Source organism: Symphodus melops (genome assembly GCF_947650265.1).
Source record: "Symphodus melops genome assembly, chromosome: 7".
NCBI classification, from domain to species: Eukaryota; Metazoa; Chordata; class Actinopteri; order Labriformes; family Labridae; genus Symphodus; species Symphodus melops.
In genome coordinates this window covers 27,503,470-27,520,845 of record NC_136697.1, presented here as the reverse complement: position 1 = coordinate 27,520,845, position 17,376 = coordinate 27,503,470, and the positions used below count along the sequence as shown (strand labels likewise).

The 17,376-nt window shown below is 45.7% G+C and overlaps 1 protein-coding gene and 1 long non-coding RNA gene across 6 annotated transcripts; one reads left to right on the top strand and one right to left on the bottom strand.

Annotated features, from left to right (window-relative positions):
• The first annotated feature begins 2,838 nt into the window (after positions 1-2,838).
• Positions 2,839-5,119, top strand: LOC306826830. Of its 5 annotated transcripts, none has more exons than XR_013779512.1 (4): positions 2,839-3,672; positions 4,701-4,712; positions 4,824-4,871; positions 4,938-5,119. It is a non-coding gene; the product is annotated as an uncharacterized lncRNA (long non-coding RNA). The 5 variants fall into 5 exon arrangements; XR_013779516.1 differs by lacking the exon at positions 4,824-4,871 and having other exon boundaries at positions 2,839-3,250; positions 3,281-3,672; positions 4,701-4,794; positions 4,938-5,112; XR_013779513.1 differs by lacking the exon at positions 4,824-4,871 and having other exon boundaries at positions 4,701-4,748.
• Positions 5,120-8,589: 3,470 nt separating this feature from the next.
• marchf11 (membrane-associated ring finger (C3HC4) 11) lies at positions 8,590-17,376 on the bottom strand. The gene is made up of 4 exons (XM_079348350.1): positions 16,263-17,376; positions 12,940-13,095; positions 9,906-10,098; positions 8,590-8,945 (listed from the first exon to the last, which is right to left on the bottom strand). The coding sequence occupies exons 1-4, from the start codon at positions 16,635-16,637 to the stop codon at positions 8,623-8,625; spliced, it is 1,047 nt and encodes a 348-aa protein (XP_079204476.1). The 5' UTR covers positions 16,638-17,376; the 3' UTR covers positions 8,590-8,622.

Sequence of the window (17,376 nt, the reverse complement as noted above, 5' to 3'; positions counted from 1 at the left end):
TAGAAGGTGCAAGTGCCGATCATTCACCTTTACGTTGTTTGGGAGTTACTCGTAAAAACGGCAAATCTGTACAACGTATTACGGTGCAGTGCTGCGCGCGCGCGAGAGAGAGAGAGAGAGAGAGAGAGAGAATGAGAGAGAGACAGAGAGAGAGAGAGAGACAGAGAGAGAGAGAGAGAGAGAGAGAGAGATATAGAACCTGATTACACGGCCTGTGCAAATGCAGCACTATGTCTTTATTGTTTATTCCTGATGCAGCTCAGTGCTCACGTTGTTATAGAAAATACAGTGTATGGTGCAGGATTCTCCTGACGTGAGTTCACAGCGCACGTCCACTGAACGTAATCCACACAAACATGCACAACAGCGCACACACTCCACACTTTAATGCGTGCACATATATTAGGCTACTACAAAAAGTTTAAAGTTTTAATGGGATAGAAGTAAAGCTTGTGTTTCTGTTTGTTTCCAAACCGCGCGTTCCGTCTTTTCCCACTGCGCACGCACACACACACACACACACACACACACACACACACACACACACACACACACACACACACACACACACATGCACACACACACACACACGCTCTGTTGCAACAGAGTTGGATTTATAATAAATCGTATGACTACATATATTAATACAGACTGTCCGGTGTCTATTACGCGCAAACTAGAGAATATAACCAGCAGATCAAATCATTAAATGCTTGTCTGCGTATATAATATTTTATGTCAAACACCCAGAGATTTAAATTAATAAGAAAACTCTTTTGTGTCTGATGCCGAAATATTCAACATGTCTGTTCGATCGTTTCTGAGGTTGTGGGAATAATTCCCCAAAACACACTATGAATAATCAAGCCACTTACACTATGCACCCGAATGTGCGCCGCGCAAATTGCAAACTATTGCAGGGAGGCATCCTGTCTGTTCTCACTCACTACCACGTATCATCACACTTCTTTAATCATGTTTTAGCCTGTTTTTTGTGCTTTAATTCTTTTGTGCTGCCTTCTAAATGTTTGTTTGTAAAGTGTTTTATGCTCTCAGTGCAAGACAAGTTCCCCCAGGGGCAATAAAGACTTCATTCATACACGGACGCATGAAGCCGATCAAAGCAGAGTAACAGACCACGACTCCCTCATGTGACGTCATATGACGCGAAAAAAGCAGTTCTAAACAGCTACGCTAAAAACAGCCACTTTCTCCTCTAAATTAGAGCACTTATGTGTTGAAGAATATACAGAAAATGTATGTACTTATTCTACAGCCCTTATCTGACAACATGAAGTGTTAATCTCAACTTTTTTTTAACCTGCAATATGCTCTTTAAACGTCTCAACACCGTACGGCTGTGATCACCAGCCGGCAGCCAGCGGGCCACATCCAGCTCCTGTTAGATTCCCATCATTCAGCCCACAGAGTGTAGTATCATATATAATATATATAGGGAAGAAGTTAGACGAAGATGTATCTGGATGTAACCAGATAAAACAGGCGTCATTATGGCGCTCTGTTCTTCTCAGTCTAACTTTCTTTTTTCAACTTTCAATATAAATTCAACTAAAAACATCTAAGAATCAGTTTCACACGTTAAACTGATCCATTACATAAAGACAAAGATTTGAGTGTTTTTGATGCCTATGCTACATGTTTATTGAAGCAGCTTAGCGTCTGCGACGAACAACTCTCCTGCGTCTGCGTACACGAAGGGCCCTGCGGGTCCTCCTGCGTCTGACGGCGGGGCGAGAAGATCGTCTGCGTCTGCGTGGCATTATCAATAAGTGACCTGTGAGGGGGGGGATGGGTCCTACTTATAAACTCTGATGTCACTGATGATGTCACTGATGATGTCACAGGACAGTGACATCACAGGGTTCGATTGGGTGTGTTTATGTGAAGGAGGTCTGTGAAGTACGGAGGGGCGAAGTTATGAAGCTCCTTTGCCACCTACGTAATATGATGTCACTGATGTGTGATGTCACTGTCCTGTGACATCATCAGTGACATCATCAGTGACATCAGAGTTTATAAGTAGGACCCATCCCCCCCTCACAGGTCACTTATTGATAATGCCACGCAGACGCAGACGATCTTCTCGCCCCGCCGTCAGACGCAGGAGGACCCGCAGGGCCCTTCGTGTACGCAGACGCAGGAGAGTTGTTCGTCGCAGACGCTAAGCTGCTTCAATAAACATGTAGCATAGGCATCAAAAACACTCAAATCTTTGTCTTTATGTAATGGATCAGTTTAACGTGTGAAACTGATTCTTAGATGTTTTTAGTTGAATTTATATTGAAAGTTGAAAAAAGAAAGTTAGACTGAGAAGAACAGAGCGCCATAATGACGCCTGTTTTATCTGGTTACATCCTGGTTGGTTTCAAATGGACCAATCAAAGGACAGACTCAGAATGACATCATCAGTGACATCACGAGAGGTTATAAATAGGGGCGATTTACACTCAGACGTTGACGACGTATCTGACGGCCGCGCAGCCACCATGTTGTTAGCTTCCAGCGTGGCTGTAGCGTCTTCTTTCTTCTTTAGTTTTGTTTTCTTCGTCTTATCTTACTATCTGCTCGTCTGTTTTTATATTCTGTTTCTGTTGATCTCTCAGCGTGTTTCTTGACTCTCTCTCTCTTTGATATGTGAAGAGCATTCAATTAAAATGAGAAGCCACAATGGAACAACAACTCTTCGTCTAACTTCTTCCCTATATATATTATATATGATACTACACTCTGTGGGCTGAATGATGGGAATCTAACAGGAGCTGGATGTGGCCCGCTGGCTGCCGGCTGGTGATCACAGCCGTACGGTGTTGAGACGCCAGGTGAACATAAATAAACAACCCAAAAAAACTTTAAAAAAAACAAAAAACAAAAACAGAAATGAAAAGTACAAAATAATCCTGAAAAGTCAAACCTGGGCACCGACTTCAAGCTGATATTTACCGTTATTTTTGATCCTTTGTCGTTGTTAAGCTGAACGTTTTGGTTGCGCAACAACAATGACGTCACTGTAAGCGTCCGGCGAGTGAGCGAGTAGTGACCCAAATGTTTTGACATTTTTCTAAACTCACTGTACAGTGGGCAGGAAGTCAACGAGGGATTTTATCCTCAGCCCAAGTCTCAACCTAGAGGGAAGAAGAGGGTCTAACTCCAAGTCCAGGTGCAAGTCCAGGTCTAAGTCCAGGACCAAGTCCAGGTCTAAGTCCAGGACCAAGTCCAGGTCTAAGTCCAGGTCCAGGTCTAAGTCCAGGACCAAGTCCAGGTCTAAGTCCAGGTCCCTGTTGGAAAAGAAGAAGAGTCAACCTAGAGGGGAAAAGAGGGTCTAACTCCAGGTCCAGGTCTAAGTACAAGTCCCTGTTGGGAAAGAAGAAGTGTCAACCTAGAGGGGAAAAGAGGGTCTAACTCCAGGTCCAGGTCTAAGTACAAGTCCCTGTTGGAAAAGAAGAAGAGTCAACCTAGAGGGGAAAAGAGGGTCTAAATCCAGGTCCAGGTCTAAGTACAAGTCCCTGTTGGAAAAGAAGAAGAGTCAACCTAGAGGGGAAAAGAGGGTCTAAATCCAGGTCCAGGTCTAAGTACAAGTCCCTGTTGGAAAAGAAGAAGAGTCAACCTAGAGGGGAAAGGAGGGTCTAACTCCAGGTCCAGGTCTAAGTCCAGGTCCCTGTTGGAAAAGAAGAAGAGTCAACCTAGAGGGGAAAAGAGGATTAGATTAGTTTCAAACAGCTTCCCTGCAGAGGGTCCTACCTATAAACTCTGATCAAATCTTCTGTGATGTCACTGGTGATGTCACACATTTAGTGCACAGGACTTGTGACATCATCAGTGACATCACACATCAGTGACATCAGTCATCAGAGTTTATAAGTAGGACCCATCCCCCCCTCACAGGTCACTTATTGATAATGCCACGCAGACGCAGACGATCTTCTCGCCCCGCCGTCAGACGCAGGAGGACCCGCAGGGCCCTTCGTGTACGCAGACGCAGGAGAGTTGTTCGTCGCAGACGCTAAGCTGCTTCAATAAACATGTAGCATAGGCATCAAAAACACTCAAATCTTTGTCTTTATGTAATGGATCAGTTTAACGTGTGAAACTGATTCTTAGATGTTTTTAGTTGAATTTATATTGAAAGTTGAAAAAAGAAAGTTAGACTGAGAAGAACAGAGCGCCATAATGACGCCTGTTTTATCTGGTTACATCCAGATACATCTTCGTCTAACTTCTTCCCTATATATATTATATATGATACTACACTCTGTGGGCTGAATGATGGGAATCTAACAGGAGCTGGATGTGGCCCGCTGGCTGCCGGCTGGTGATCACAGCCGTACGGTGTTGAGACGCCAGGTGAACATAAATAAACAACCCAAAAAAACTTTAAAAAAAACAACAAAAAAAAACAGAAATGAAAAGTACAAAATAATCCTGAAAAGTAAAACCTGGGCACCGACTTCAAGCTGATATTTACCGTTATTTTTGATCCTTTGTCGTTGTTAAGCTGAACGTTTTGGTTGCGCGACAACAATGACGTCACTGTAAGCGTCCGGCGAGTGAGCGAGTAGTGACCCAAATGTTTTGACATTTTTCTAAACTCACTGTACAGTGGGCAGGAAGTCAACGAGGGATTTTATCCTCAGCCCAAGTCTCAACCTAGAGGGAAGAAGAGGGTCTAACTCCAAGTCCAGGTGCAAGTCCAGGTCTAAGTCCAGGACCAAGTCCAGGTCTAAGTCCAGGTCCCTGTTGGAAAAGAAGAAGAGTCAACCTAGAGGGGAAAAGAGGGTCTAAATCCAGCCCAGGTCTAAGTCTAGGTCCAAGACCAGGTCTAAGTCCAGGTCTAAGTCCAGGACCAAGTCCAGGTCTAAGTCTAGGTCCAAGACCAGGTCTAAGTCCAGGTCCAAGTCCAGGTCTAAGTCCAGTTCCAGGTCCAAGTCCAGTTCCAGGTCTAAGCCCATGTCTAAATACAAGTCCCTGTTGGAAAAGAAGAAGAGTCAACCTAGAGGGGAAAAGAGGGTCTAACTCCAGGTCCAGGTCTAAGTCCAGGTCCCTGTTGGAAAAGAAGAAGAGTCAACCTAGAGGGGAAAAGAGGATTAGATTAGTTTCAAACGGCTTCCCTGCAGAGGGTCCTACCTATAAACTCTGATCAAATCTTCTGTGATGTCACTGGTGATGTCACACATTTAGTGCACAGGACTTGTGACATCATCAGTGACATCATCAGTGACATCACACATCAGTGACATCATCAGTGACATCAGAGTTTATAAGTAGGACCCATCCCCCCCTCACAGGTCACTTATTGATAATGCCACGCAGACGCAGACGATCTTCTCGCCCCGCCGTCAGACGCAGGAGGACCCGCAGGGCCCTTCGTGTACGCAGACGCAGGAGAGTTGTTCGTCGCAGACGCTAAGCTGCTTCAATAAACATGTAGCATAGGCATCAAAAACACTCAAATCTTTGTCTTTATGTAATGGATCAGTTTAACGTGTGAAACTGATTCTTAGATGTTTTTAGTTGAATTTATATTGAAAGTTGAAAAAAGAAAGTTAGACTGAGAAGAACAGATACTCACTGAAATCCATTCTGTACAGTGAGAACACATTATGACGCCTGTTTTCTTCTCCTGCGGCTCGGTCATGACATGGGTGCTATTACTTTGTGGAAACTTCGGTCACACGGTTTGGACACAAATCGAGTTTAAACGACAAAAAATTGCCCCATTGAAAATGAATGGCAAAAATTCAAATCCTCGAGTGTAACTGCCAAAAACTTCAGTTTTGGAAACATATTTGTAAATCGCCATCCTGAAGTCATTGTTGCTCGCATATATAAACAAAATATATCAAAAGAAAGCTCTGAGTGTCCTCTCACTCATAAAGCAATAAGTAAAAAACATAAAATGTTTCAGTCACCCAGGGGAGCCATTTGTTTGACAGTCACACACCACATACACACACATTGGGCTCTCACTCTAACTGACGTCCAGAATTTCACAGTTTTTACTCATGTTTTAAAATTGCCACTGTGGTCCCAGTCTGAATGCTAGATGAAAATAAAATATATCAAAACGTGCGCCTATTTGTGCTGTCGCTCACAGTCCAAACGGATTGGTGATACCATGTTTAGTTTTTAAGATATTTGAGGTTTTGCGAGCAGTGGTAAGCCCATTCAAATACATTGATGGAATGTTCTGGCAGATCAAAGCTGAACGTCAACCAATCAGTGAGCAGCAGGTGTTCAGCGTTAGAGTGATGACATCATCATTTGAGTGGGACCATAGCAGTGTGACAGAGTTCTGTCTTAGCTGTTAGCTGACTACAGTTAAACAGTCTTATTGCAGTATAACTCAGAAACACATACACAGACGGCAACCACACTGAAACTATGATGTCATCACTCTTAACTCTGAACACCTGCTGCTCACTGATTGGTTGACATTCAGCTTTGATCTGCCAGAACATTCCATCAATGTATTTGAATGGGTTTACCACTGCTCGCAAAACCTCAAATATCTTGAAAACTAAACATGATATCACCGATCCGTTTGGACTGTGAGCGACAGCACAATCAGGCGCACGTCTCGATGTATTTTATTTTCATCTAGTTTTGTTATATTTTCTTAATTGAAAGATGACAAAGAGCGCTGATAGGTCAGCTTTTCAATGCAGTTAAATATCATGTGACATCCAGGAAATGAACCACACTGCTGTCTTTTTATATAAATATTCTTTATACATCACATCCATGTTACATTCTAAAGAAATAGAAGCCAACAGCAAAAGTCACATTCAAGTCATTTCTGTGCTGCGCATTGAGGCGTCGTCGCCCCCGACCTCTTAAGGCACCAAAAATAAATAAGATACAAAATCCAAAAATGAATTACCAATCCAAACAGCACGGGGCTCCTGGAAGCTCAGGATGACGGATAACACACATCCTGTATTTATACAGGCACAAATCATTTAAGGATCAAGTCCCAAAGGTTTTTTAAAAAAGGACCTTTTTTGCCCCCTTTTCTGACATCTGGGTTTTTACTTTTTCTTGTGCTCTTCTGTCTGAAACTCGGCCGTCCTCCCTACAGAATATGATTTTATAAATTTAACATTTAACAAAACACGGAGAGGGAGATCATGTGGTTCAGCAGTTTCACAAAGATCCTGTGTAAAACTGTACTTGTTTATTTTTCTAGAAGAGGCGTAGACATCTGAAGTGTTGATATCTTATATCGATCCCCTCAGCATAAACTAAGTCAAGACTAAACTCAGAACTGGAGCCCGACCAGTGAATCAAACAGCCGATAATATTGTCCGTGATTACTGTATCAAGTTTGACGTACGATAAGTGCAGATAGTTCTAGAATAATTCACGAGTCCTGTAGCATTTCAATAGAGATTCACGAGCAGTTCTCTTTCACCAGCAGAGGGCGCTAGATGGATCACAACAAGCGAGAGTCGAGTGACCATCCTTGTATGATAGCTGCGTTTGAGGAGTTGAATCCATCGCTAAAGATCAAAAACGCATCAAATCAAAATATCTGTGATTTATCCGTGTGTGCTTTCTTTTCTCCTCCTATCAGTATCGGCCCTGAAGGTGCCTAATCGGTCGGGCCCGACTTAAAGCGGGACAACAGTGTCAGCTGAGACTCATTCATTCCTCTCTCAGTTAAACTCATTAAAGAGGAGGAACAAACACAAACAGGAAGCTCCCGAGGTATCGCATGTGTGTATGTATGAAACAGGATGAGTTTCTGAGCATGTGTACATCAAGCAGTGTGCATGCACTTGTGATTGTAGTGGGTGGAAAACCGGTGACAGGAGAAGCTGACGTTATGCACATTGTATTTTGCGCGTCTGTATTAATTGTTTGTATTTATTCCTTCTATTGTCTGCAGCAAGTTTTTGCCCGTGTACGAGACAAAATTCTCCCCAGGGAGACGCATAAAGAAACCTTGACCTTGAGCTTGACCTTGAGAGGGAAAAATCAGGAAGTGATTGAATGAAGGGCAGCACAGATGTGAGCAACACATTAGTAACTGAATAAGTGTAAAATGAAGCTTCGGCTGTATATCTGAAGATATTGTTAAGATTATTGACGTAGTCTTGATGCATGTCGACTGTCTCGCTGCAGCCATGTCATGTGGTGTCTTTAAAAAGGGTTTTAATCATAAAACTGGAGAGAACCTTTATGCCTCAAATAATCAGCAAGCCCATCATCGATGGAGGAGCTCGATTAATAAAAAAGATCAGAATATATGAAAGCTCGACTGGCGAGCGGTCCAGTGTGTTCGCCGCCTCTCGACCTATGGCAGCTGGGATCAGCTCCAGCCCCACGACCACCCCAAACGGGAAACATCTGGAGAGACACTGGAAACAGCTTCACCATCAATCCGACATGACATGACTGCTGCACAGAGTGTAGGATGAGCATGTGTGGTGATTATGAGTAACACAAAGGCAACCAGAGGGCCGGCCTCAGAGCAGCAAACAACTTTGACTCTTTAGACAAAAAAAAATCAGCAAAAAGGAGAAAGCTGTCGCTGTGACGGGTCCAGAGAAGCTCCCATCGCTGCCACCAGATGTTTGGTCCCTGTATAAATAGCACACGGTGTTACACGGACGTGACACGGATGACCACCTCTCCTGAGTCGCTGTCCTGGCTGAGGTTGTTTCGCGGCACGAGGCCGGGGCAGAAGGGGGCCAGGCAGAGGCAGGTCCATGGCTGCGACCTCAGCTGGGTGGGGTTTAAAGGGCCACTGGTCCCAAAGGGGGCCAAAGGCAGCCAAAGCGTCCTGGGGGTCAAAGAGGAGTGGCCAGTGCTCGTCTCCTCCATGTCCTTGGCCTTATTGTAGCTCTGAACGTCCCAGTGGAGGTTGACGGCCCGCCAGCGCATGAAGACGTTGTACACTGCTGCCCCCTCGTGGACAATCAGACCTGTTACAAGGACAAAAAGTCAACTGTAAACGACAGCGTCATCACCTGGTATGACCCCTTCTTAAAGTGAAACCAGTACATGTTTAAAGCTCCAGGAACTAGTTTGTCCTCAACACGCCATGGATTCATTTAGAGGAGTGTTTTATACGGGTCGACTGTGGAGAGATTAAAGAGCCTGCGTGCTCAACTTCAATCCTTAAATCAATAAACACCCATGGAGGCATGCAAGCTGCTTCAGTGCATGATGATAAAAAAAAAAAAAGATGCACCACAAATCTCAGGACAGTCAGAAGTGATGCGGAGGACACAGATGTGAGAACTTTCTGGGTGCATCATTCTCCGTAAATATGAACTACAGACACCCGGGGTAGAACAGGTGCTGAGTCAACCTGCGTAAACACAAGTGGATGTTTATAGTGTCGTGAGGTGATGAGCCGCTCAGCGCTGACTGAACTAACGCTGTGCTCCGTCTGGGAGGTTGTGTCTCATGAAAAAAAAAAGATCTTCTATTTTCTGTTTCACGCCTTAAATAAAGGTTTTAAAACAATGATAAGATCTGTGACCTAAAGAATCTGACTTTTTTTTCCTTTTAGTCAGGACAGAGGCTTTTAACTTTTAACTGTATTTATCTTCAGACGCGCTGTTTGTCAGTCGACATGGTAGGCAGCTGTGTGCCAGTACGCGGCCCTCCACCAAGAGCTGCTGAACTTCAACCAGCAGCCGAGGCTCAAAATGTGCAGATTTTGCAGTGATAGTAGGAAACCTCCCTAAAGGGGCCCCATGCAGCTGACAGCACTCCCTCTCCATGTCCTGTATGTGAAAGAGGGAAACAGAGGACGGGGCCTCCGATCAGTGTTGGCTTAGAGCCTTGAGAGACTCCAGAGTCGCCACAGTCTTATCCTGTATATGAAGCATCTGTTGTTGTTGTTGTTGTTGATGTTTGCAGTGACTTCTGCTCACCTACACAAACCAGGTCCATGAAGCCGTACATGCCGTAGCAGATCTGGAAGAGGACGTCGCGGCGCTGCCACACGGCCTGCGGGCTGAGAGCCGACCACAGGAGCCAGGAGATGCTCGCCACCAGGAAGAGAGAGCCCAGGAACACGGCGATGATCTGCACCTTCTCCACCAGAGTGATGGTGATGGACTGCCACTGCACACACGACATGACAATGACACGTCCTCGGGTTTCTCATCTGCCACCTGCTGTCAATCACTGCATATTTATCTATATCTATATATATCAGACACATTATGAAGGATAGTGTGTGAATTCCCTGTGTGTGAATATGACAGTTATACAGCGTCATACAGTAGCAGGGGGCACATGCACTAACCACGACTGGACTGATCCTAAATTTAACAGTTAAACAAGAAAAGTGTCAAATCAGAATGAATTCGAGGCAAATTAAGTTGAAATAAACCTTATTTAGAATTAAATGTAAACTTTGAATTTTAATGTCACGAAAAAATAATTATAGAGTTAGAAAAACACGACTTCAAAAACAAACAAAAAAAGGCTTGCTTGTGTAAAATAAAAGCCGACACGCAAACCTTGCATGATATCACTTTAGCAGCCTAAAGTGTCTGAACATTTTCTATAGTCCAAGCTAGTCGGCCCTCAACTGTATTTAAACTACACAGGCATTGCTAGGCTTTCCATTTTACTACAAGAATGAAGATGCCAGGCGACCTCTTCAACACGTGCTCGACCAGCAGAGGGACAAAGTCTTTGGTTTGCAAGTCACAAGTGAGTCTCAAGTCTTTGGTCTCAAATCCCAAGTCAAGTCCCAAGTTGAATCAAGAGTCCTAACTTTTGAATTTCAAGTCCTCAACAAGTCATAAACTCCCTTCACCAGGAAATGCCATTTTAACAGAGTAATACACAAATCATCATTTCTATTCATGTTTTTTTTTTGTTGCCTCCTCTGTGAAAAAAAAACCAGCTACTGACTGAATCCGATCACTCATTCTGTTTGCAAGCTACATGTTCTTCTTTAACGAGGGCATTGTTGGGCTTTTCATTTTGCTTCGAGAGTTCAGATTCCAGTCCGACCCTGCAGGATGCTAAAGTGAATAAAGAAACATGTAATGCGATCTTTTGAAAAGAGAAGAAGGTGGACGGTGAGAGTTGGAGGCCTTGGTTGAGCGCCGGAGCAGAAGACAGAATAAAACCGTGCATGCAGAGATCTGTTGATGGTGAGTGGATGATTGTGACGCTGCACAGGACTTGTTTAAAGACAAGACTGAGCGCACAGAGAGAGAGAGAGAGAGAGAGAGAGAGCTCTGCTGAGCCTCAGCTGTGTGTTTGCTCAGTCTGCCTCTGACTCAAGTCCCATCTGGAGGGAAGCGATCTGGAAAGGCCCGAGTGTTCTTCAGGGGGAAAGAGCGATCCAGAATCCAGATATTTTAAGCTTCAGGAGTCTGTGTCTGATCAGCTTTGGATGGAAGAAGAGGAAGTAAGGAAGCTGAAGTGACAGCGGAGGCGTGAGGAGAAAACGGACGGTGGCTTTAGCGATGTGGGAAGCTGGAAGCACGATGTCTGATAATAAACAAAAGAGCACATTTAACTGTGAAGTAAAGAGAGGCTGTGTGTGAAGCCAGTTTGATTTTTATAAATCACTTTTGGCTTCATGATTGTGTCTGAAGCTGAACAGCAGATGTGAGCAACTGGAAGCCCCTCCCCCTTTTTGGTTTCAGCCCAAAAGTCATTTAATTGTATCTTTATTTTAAATGTTCCATCTTCTTTTTTTAAAATTGTACTCTCAACTCATCGTTGTAAATTAATAATTAATAAAAGGTAAATGAAGCTGAGCGAAAGTTCAGTAAGGAAGACTTTAAGTGATCCACAATCAGGTTTCTCAGTCACTCTTTTCACGCTGTCATTTTCGAGCTGTCAGTCTGGGTCGTCCGTGGGTCAATCAGCTGTTCTGTCAGCTGACCTCGTCTAACCAATGGCGCAGCGTTCCTCCTTCGTTTTCGGCCTATCATCGTTCAGCTCTCCTTTTAAATATGATCCTTTTTCTTCCCTCGTTCTTTCAAGCTGGCTTCGTGCGCCCCTCCACCTCCCCATCACCGCCATCTTCAGGAGCAGAGTCAGCTCCACCTCGGTCTCATCAAATCATCAGTCCTCCCCCACCAGGGTCTGGACTCCATGGGGGGGGGGGAGTCATTATCCTAATGACGAGCAGGACTTCATCACTAAATCGCATCTTCCACCCCGTAGAGTCCAAGCGCCAAAACATTCAGTCAAATCTCATTCTGTCAATCACTCTTCACTGTCATAAATTCATTCTTAATATCACTTGTCTCTCCTGATTGAAATAAACATAGTCCCTGTACACCTGGGCTTCGTCAGGTTAGTCACTACTCTGACTACTTAAAAAAATTAAAAGTATCCAAAGTGAAGTTCCTGTTTTATCGTGAAGCGGAGACAAACTGTGACATGGAGATTAAACGTGTGTTGTCGTTCCTTTGTTACATTAACAAGTGTTTGTTTCCACGGCCTATGACATCATTTCCTGTTCACCCGTGACCTATAAACCCACGCCATCAACCATCACCACCTCCTGTCCAAACTAACATTAAACCATTGAATTGATTCGATAAACACACAGGTGATCGGCTCCTACACAAGCAAAGAGGCAGCTCACCTCCTGTGACTAAAAACAAGCTGTCGTTCAGTGTTGACGTCTCCGTGATAATTCAGAGACAGTCGTGAAGAGGGCGACCTGTAACCTCGTGAAAACACCATGAAGAACATGATGGCTGCAGTTTGGATGACACGGTCGAGATGTTTTAATACGTGATGGTTCATCATGGTTGGAAGCAGCCTGCTGTGTTGAGCCCTCAGTGTCTCACACAGAGACACTGAAGAATCAGGAGCTGCTCGGGGTTAAAGGTCACATCAGACATGCAGGAGCTGAAGGTCAAACCCCGTGACCTTCCACCTGGGACACTGAGCTACAGCTGAGGTCAGACTTATGGAGCGTACCTGCCACGGCCTCTTCATGTTGATGGCGATGACGTGGAAGCGGTAGCAGCAGAGCTCGCAGGTCCAGCAGCCTCGCTCGCTGATCCACTTCAGCAGGCAGTGCTGGTGTGTGTAACGCACCGAGCCGTCACACCGGCACGGATTCAGCAGGTCGCCCTGGACAACCGGAGAAGGGAGGGAGGGGGGGGGGAGGGGTGAAAAGGTCAAATATGGGCACCGAATGAGAGACAGGAAGTGGCTGCACACTCAAGGTCACACAGCAGTCAGGCAGGAGGATTAATGTCACCTGGCTGACGTGTTTCCTGAGGTCACTTAAAGTCAAACACTCTGAAGCTCTCTGACAGAACTCTCAGAGCGTTAGCATGCTCAGCTAGCATCTCATCACTTTACTCAGCCTTATAAACAGGTGACACTTCACTCAATACACCTTCCTACCTGAGCAGGCAGATTTTCTAAACTTGACTGCTAAACAAAAGAATAAGAAATAAAAACAGACTTTTATTCTGAAGTTCTGAACTCTTGTTTCGCTCGTCTTGAGTTTCTGTCGCTGTGGCTGATTTGATGTTTGAACAATGTCAGAAATAGAGAGAAACCACTTCCTGATTGGTCGATATCAGAACCTTGCAGCCAGTATGAATCTTTTCGAGGTCGACGATGGAAACTTTCCCATCATTTCAGAAATGCTTGAAGAAAACATGCGGCAGCTTTTCAGCACAACGCTCAGATCGATGTTCGTTTCTCCAGGCTGCAACACTCGCCGATACTCGCGGCCGGATGCAGCTCGACATTAATCATCGGAGTCCAAACCTATTTGTTCAGATGTTTTCCTCCCTCGAGGCTTTCCTGAAGACGCCATTACTGCTGCTCTGACCTGCCGGCCGGGCGCTCAGCGGCATATTAATAGTATATTAAGGTCAGTGGTCTGAGCGCTCGTTTCTCATCGTGTCAGATTAACCTTGTGGCTTTAAAGGCACCTCGGAGGCTTCTGCTCGCATTAACTGAAGCCCACCGACCATTTGGTAAAAAAACAACCATCAAGGAGAGTTTTAGTTTGAGCTTGAATTCTCAGCGAGGAGACGTTTGATGAAAAACATTCAACCTATTTTACTTCTAAAGAAAACGAGGAGACGCTGGAGTCCAGTCAACAAGGCTCCAACAGAGTGTGTGTGTGTGTGTGTGTGTGTGTGTGTGTGTGTGTGTGTGTGGATGCTGTGTTTGAAGACAGACAGGTGAGCAAACTGTTTTTAAACTGTCTCAGACGTCAACGCTTGTGGACGCAGTGGGACGTCGTTTCTTCGTCTCCAGTTTTGACACGTCGGGTTAACAATCAGAAAGTCAGTGATGACATCATCACCACGAACCTGATGAGGAACACTTTGGTGATGAAGAGCGCCACGTGAGGTCAACTCAGTTCACTTTGTCCAGGAGACTTTTTGAAAACGAGATTCTTCATCTCGATGACTTTTCTTCTTTTTCTTTGAAATAGAAAGTGTGATTTATTTCACAACACTCGGCGTTTAATAAATAAACTTTTTAACTTGAAGCACAGAGCGGCCATGTTGGATTTTAGCTCAGGCTTCCTGAAGGTTCTCTGAGTTTACAAGTCACGATGACGCATCAGAACCCGCAACTCAATTTCCTGATTTGTGACATAAAAAAAAACCCATCAGGATTGAGGGTCCGTCCACGTCGTCGACCCGCGTGTTTAAAAAAAAGAAGAAGTGAGCACAGACTCTGGACAAACGTAGGCCGTGTTCTGATCGTGGATATTTTGACATCAGCTGTTTTTCAAAGTTGAGAACAAACTCGCCGTGGTCACTTTCCTTCTCGGTGTTTTTTAAACAGGAAATGTGAACACGCCGGTGTCGAGTAACCTCCCGCTCTCACTCTATCTGCTCAGAAAGGAATATTAAAAGTGTCACATTTCTTGTTTCGTGATCTTCTTGATAAGTGCTGAGTAAGCCCAGCCACCGGTCCTGTATGGAAATCAAATATGAGTCTGGACCCGGAGGCAGAGCGGGATTAGATTAGCCCTGCTAATAGGCTAAAGCCCACGTTCACGAGACAGGATATTCACTTAGTCATTCAGTGCCCTGACTGCTCTTCCCTCTCTGCTCAGATGAGCGGTCCCTCATCCAGCCTCGCTGTCCCTCTCCACACAGACCGGCCCAGGCTCTGATTACTGAGTCCATTTGGCCCGTGCAGCAGGTCCACATCCGTCAAACCTCTGGCAGGACGTGCAGACGGGTCAGACTGATGCTGCGGATGGATGTTTGATGTGTCACTGACTCCTCCTTTAAAACTCTTCTCTCTGTGTTTCTATTGGTTCTCTGGAAGTGAAAATAAAATGTTTATGAAGAGTAAACTGTGACTGAACTGTGTTTCTTCCTCTTTGTGACAGAATCAGACTTTGACAGATTCATGATATGAACATCTGGACTGAAACGATCTCCATTCACTATTTTAATGTACATATTTTTGAAAGCTCAGGCTGAGAGAAAACGTGATATAAATGTCGTCCTATGTGGAGTCATGTGATCGTCTGGCTGGTCCATCAAGTCAAAGTTCAATTAAACTTCCTCAGAGTTTCAGTTCAGACGGACTCTTCTTCACCCGGCTGCTCTCATTTAGATTTGTCACGTTTGATGAGGATTCCTTTTTCATGAAAAAGCACGTCTTTGAAAAATGTGCTCCATCGTTAAACGAGTGATTTGATAGTTTTCTCACGCCTGTGATCCAGAACCTCTGTGGGTCAGAGTGATCAGAATCCTCCTTCAATCAAACGTGATCACCTGAGTTTACTCGATTATTTAAAGTGTGAAACCTCGTGAACGTCTGAAGCTGCTGAAGTCAGACTGTAAAACCTCTTTATCTCGCACTGATTAGGTGTTTGCACCGAGGGCCTCTGAGGGCCCCTGAAGGACCTGTGAAGGTCCTCGAAGCTCACCTCTAGTCGTGCTGATGTGTGCGCTGTCCGTGGTGCTGAAGTCACTGCAGCTCACTGCTCACCTCTCTCATCGGTGGTTTGCACCTTGTTCTGTTTAAGGTTTTAGATATTAGGTTTATGCATCTGTTTAGGTTCTGGTTCTGGTTGGCCTGCACTACTGAAACCCGTCCAATCAGATCAGTCTCCAGGCTGTGAACTGCTGTGAGAGACTCCCCTCAGCAGCTTCACCTCTTTTTTAATTAGAGGAGCCACAGCTGGCAGCCAATCAGTGCCTCACCTTCACTCAATTTAAATCCCACCACTCACTACACCTGCAGCTTTAATGTGCTCGCGCTGCAGGGACACTCTCACATCAGACCTGTTCACACTGAGTTACCTGCTCTGCGCCCTGGAAGCAGATCCGACAGCTGGGAGTGGGGATGCAGGTCTCGCTGCTGCAGTTTGAATGCATCGCCTGCGTCTTGCACGAGCTGCCCCCAGCAGCCCCTTCCTCACTGGAAATATTCCCCTCGTTGTTCCCCCCACATGCGTCCCTGCAGCTTCGGCCCTCCTGGCAGCTTTCTGCCTCCTTCTTCTCTTCCTCCTCCTCCTCCTCCTCTCTGTGCTCTGCCTGCTCCTCATCCTCGTCGGGGTGCGGACGTCCTTGAGAGCCGTCCGGTTCGTCTTCATCCCAGGTGTGGCGTTGGGTGAAGGCAGTGCCTCCCCTCGCCTCTCCACCAGCAGCCCCCGGCTCTCCCTCCTCCGTGCTCATAATACAATGAAAAGTCGAGGTGAAATTGCATAGATGCCTCCCGACAGGTTAGACAGTATCCACCACTGCGACGCAGGGATGTTGTGCAGCCTCCAGGCTCCCGGATCACGGCTCTGACGGAGGATATACCTCCGCTGCGTGGTTCCGTGCTCCTATGGCTGTGGTTCAGCGGCCGGATCCTGCAGGACCCGCCTCAAGCGCTCCGGAGACCCGCGGAGCATTTCCAAGCAGCCTCCATTCATCGCAGCGGGACTCAGCCGTCCTGAAGCGCCGGAATCTACCTCTTCCCCCCTCCCTCCCTCCCTCCCTCCTCCTTAATCCCCCACCGAGCTGCACAGCAACGTCGACACGAGGAAGCGCGTCCTCCAAACGGGACCAGCCGGGCTGAAACCACGCGGACCAGGACTACAGAGGCTCCCGAGCAGAATCTCCTCAAGTGTCTGTGATGATGAGTCTTACTGTCTCAGGAAGCAGTAAAGACCATTTCCCCCCGGGAGGGTGACCAATCAATCACATTATTATCCCATTAATATGATGGAGGAGGTCCAGCACGCGCTGCTCCTGCACAGCCGGCTGTCAGGCAGAGAGGATCAGCTGACACGGACTGTGGTGAGATGTGTGGATCCACAGAACTCAGTCTGGGTTAAAGGGTCAGCTGCTGGGTTATAAATGTCCTCTTTATCAAAGGGTGAGGGCTGAGTAATAAGAGACACTTCAGCCTGTCACTGATAGAGCTGCC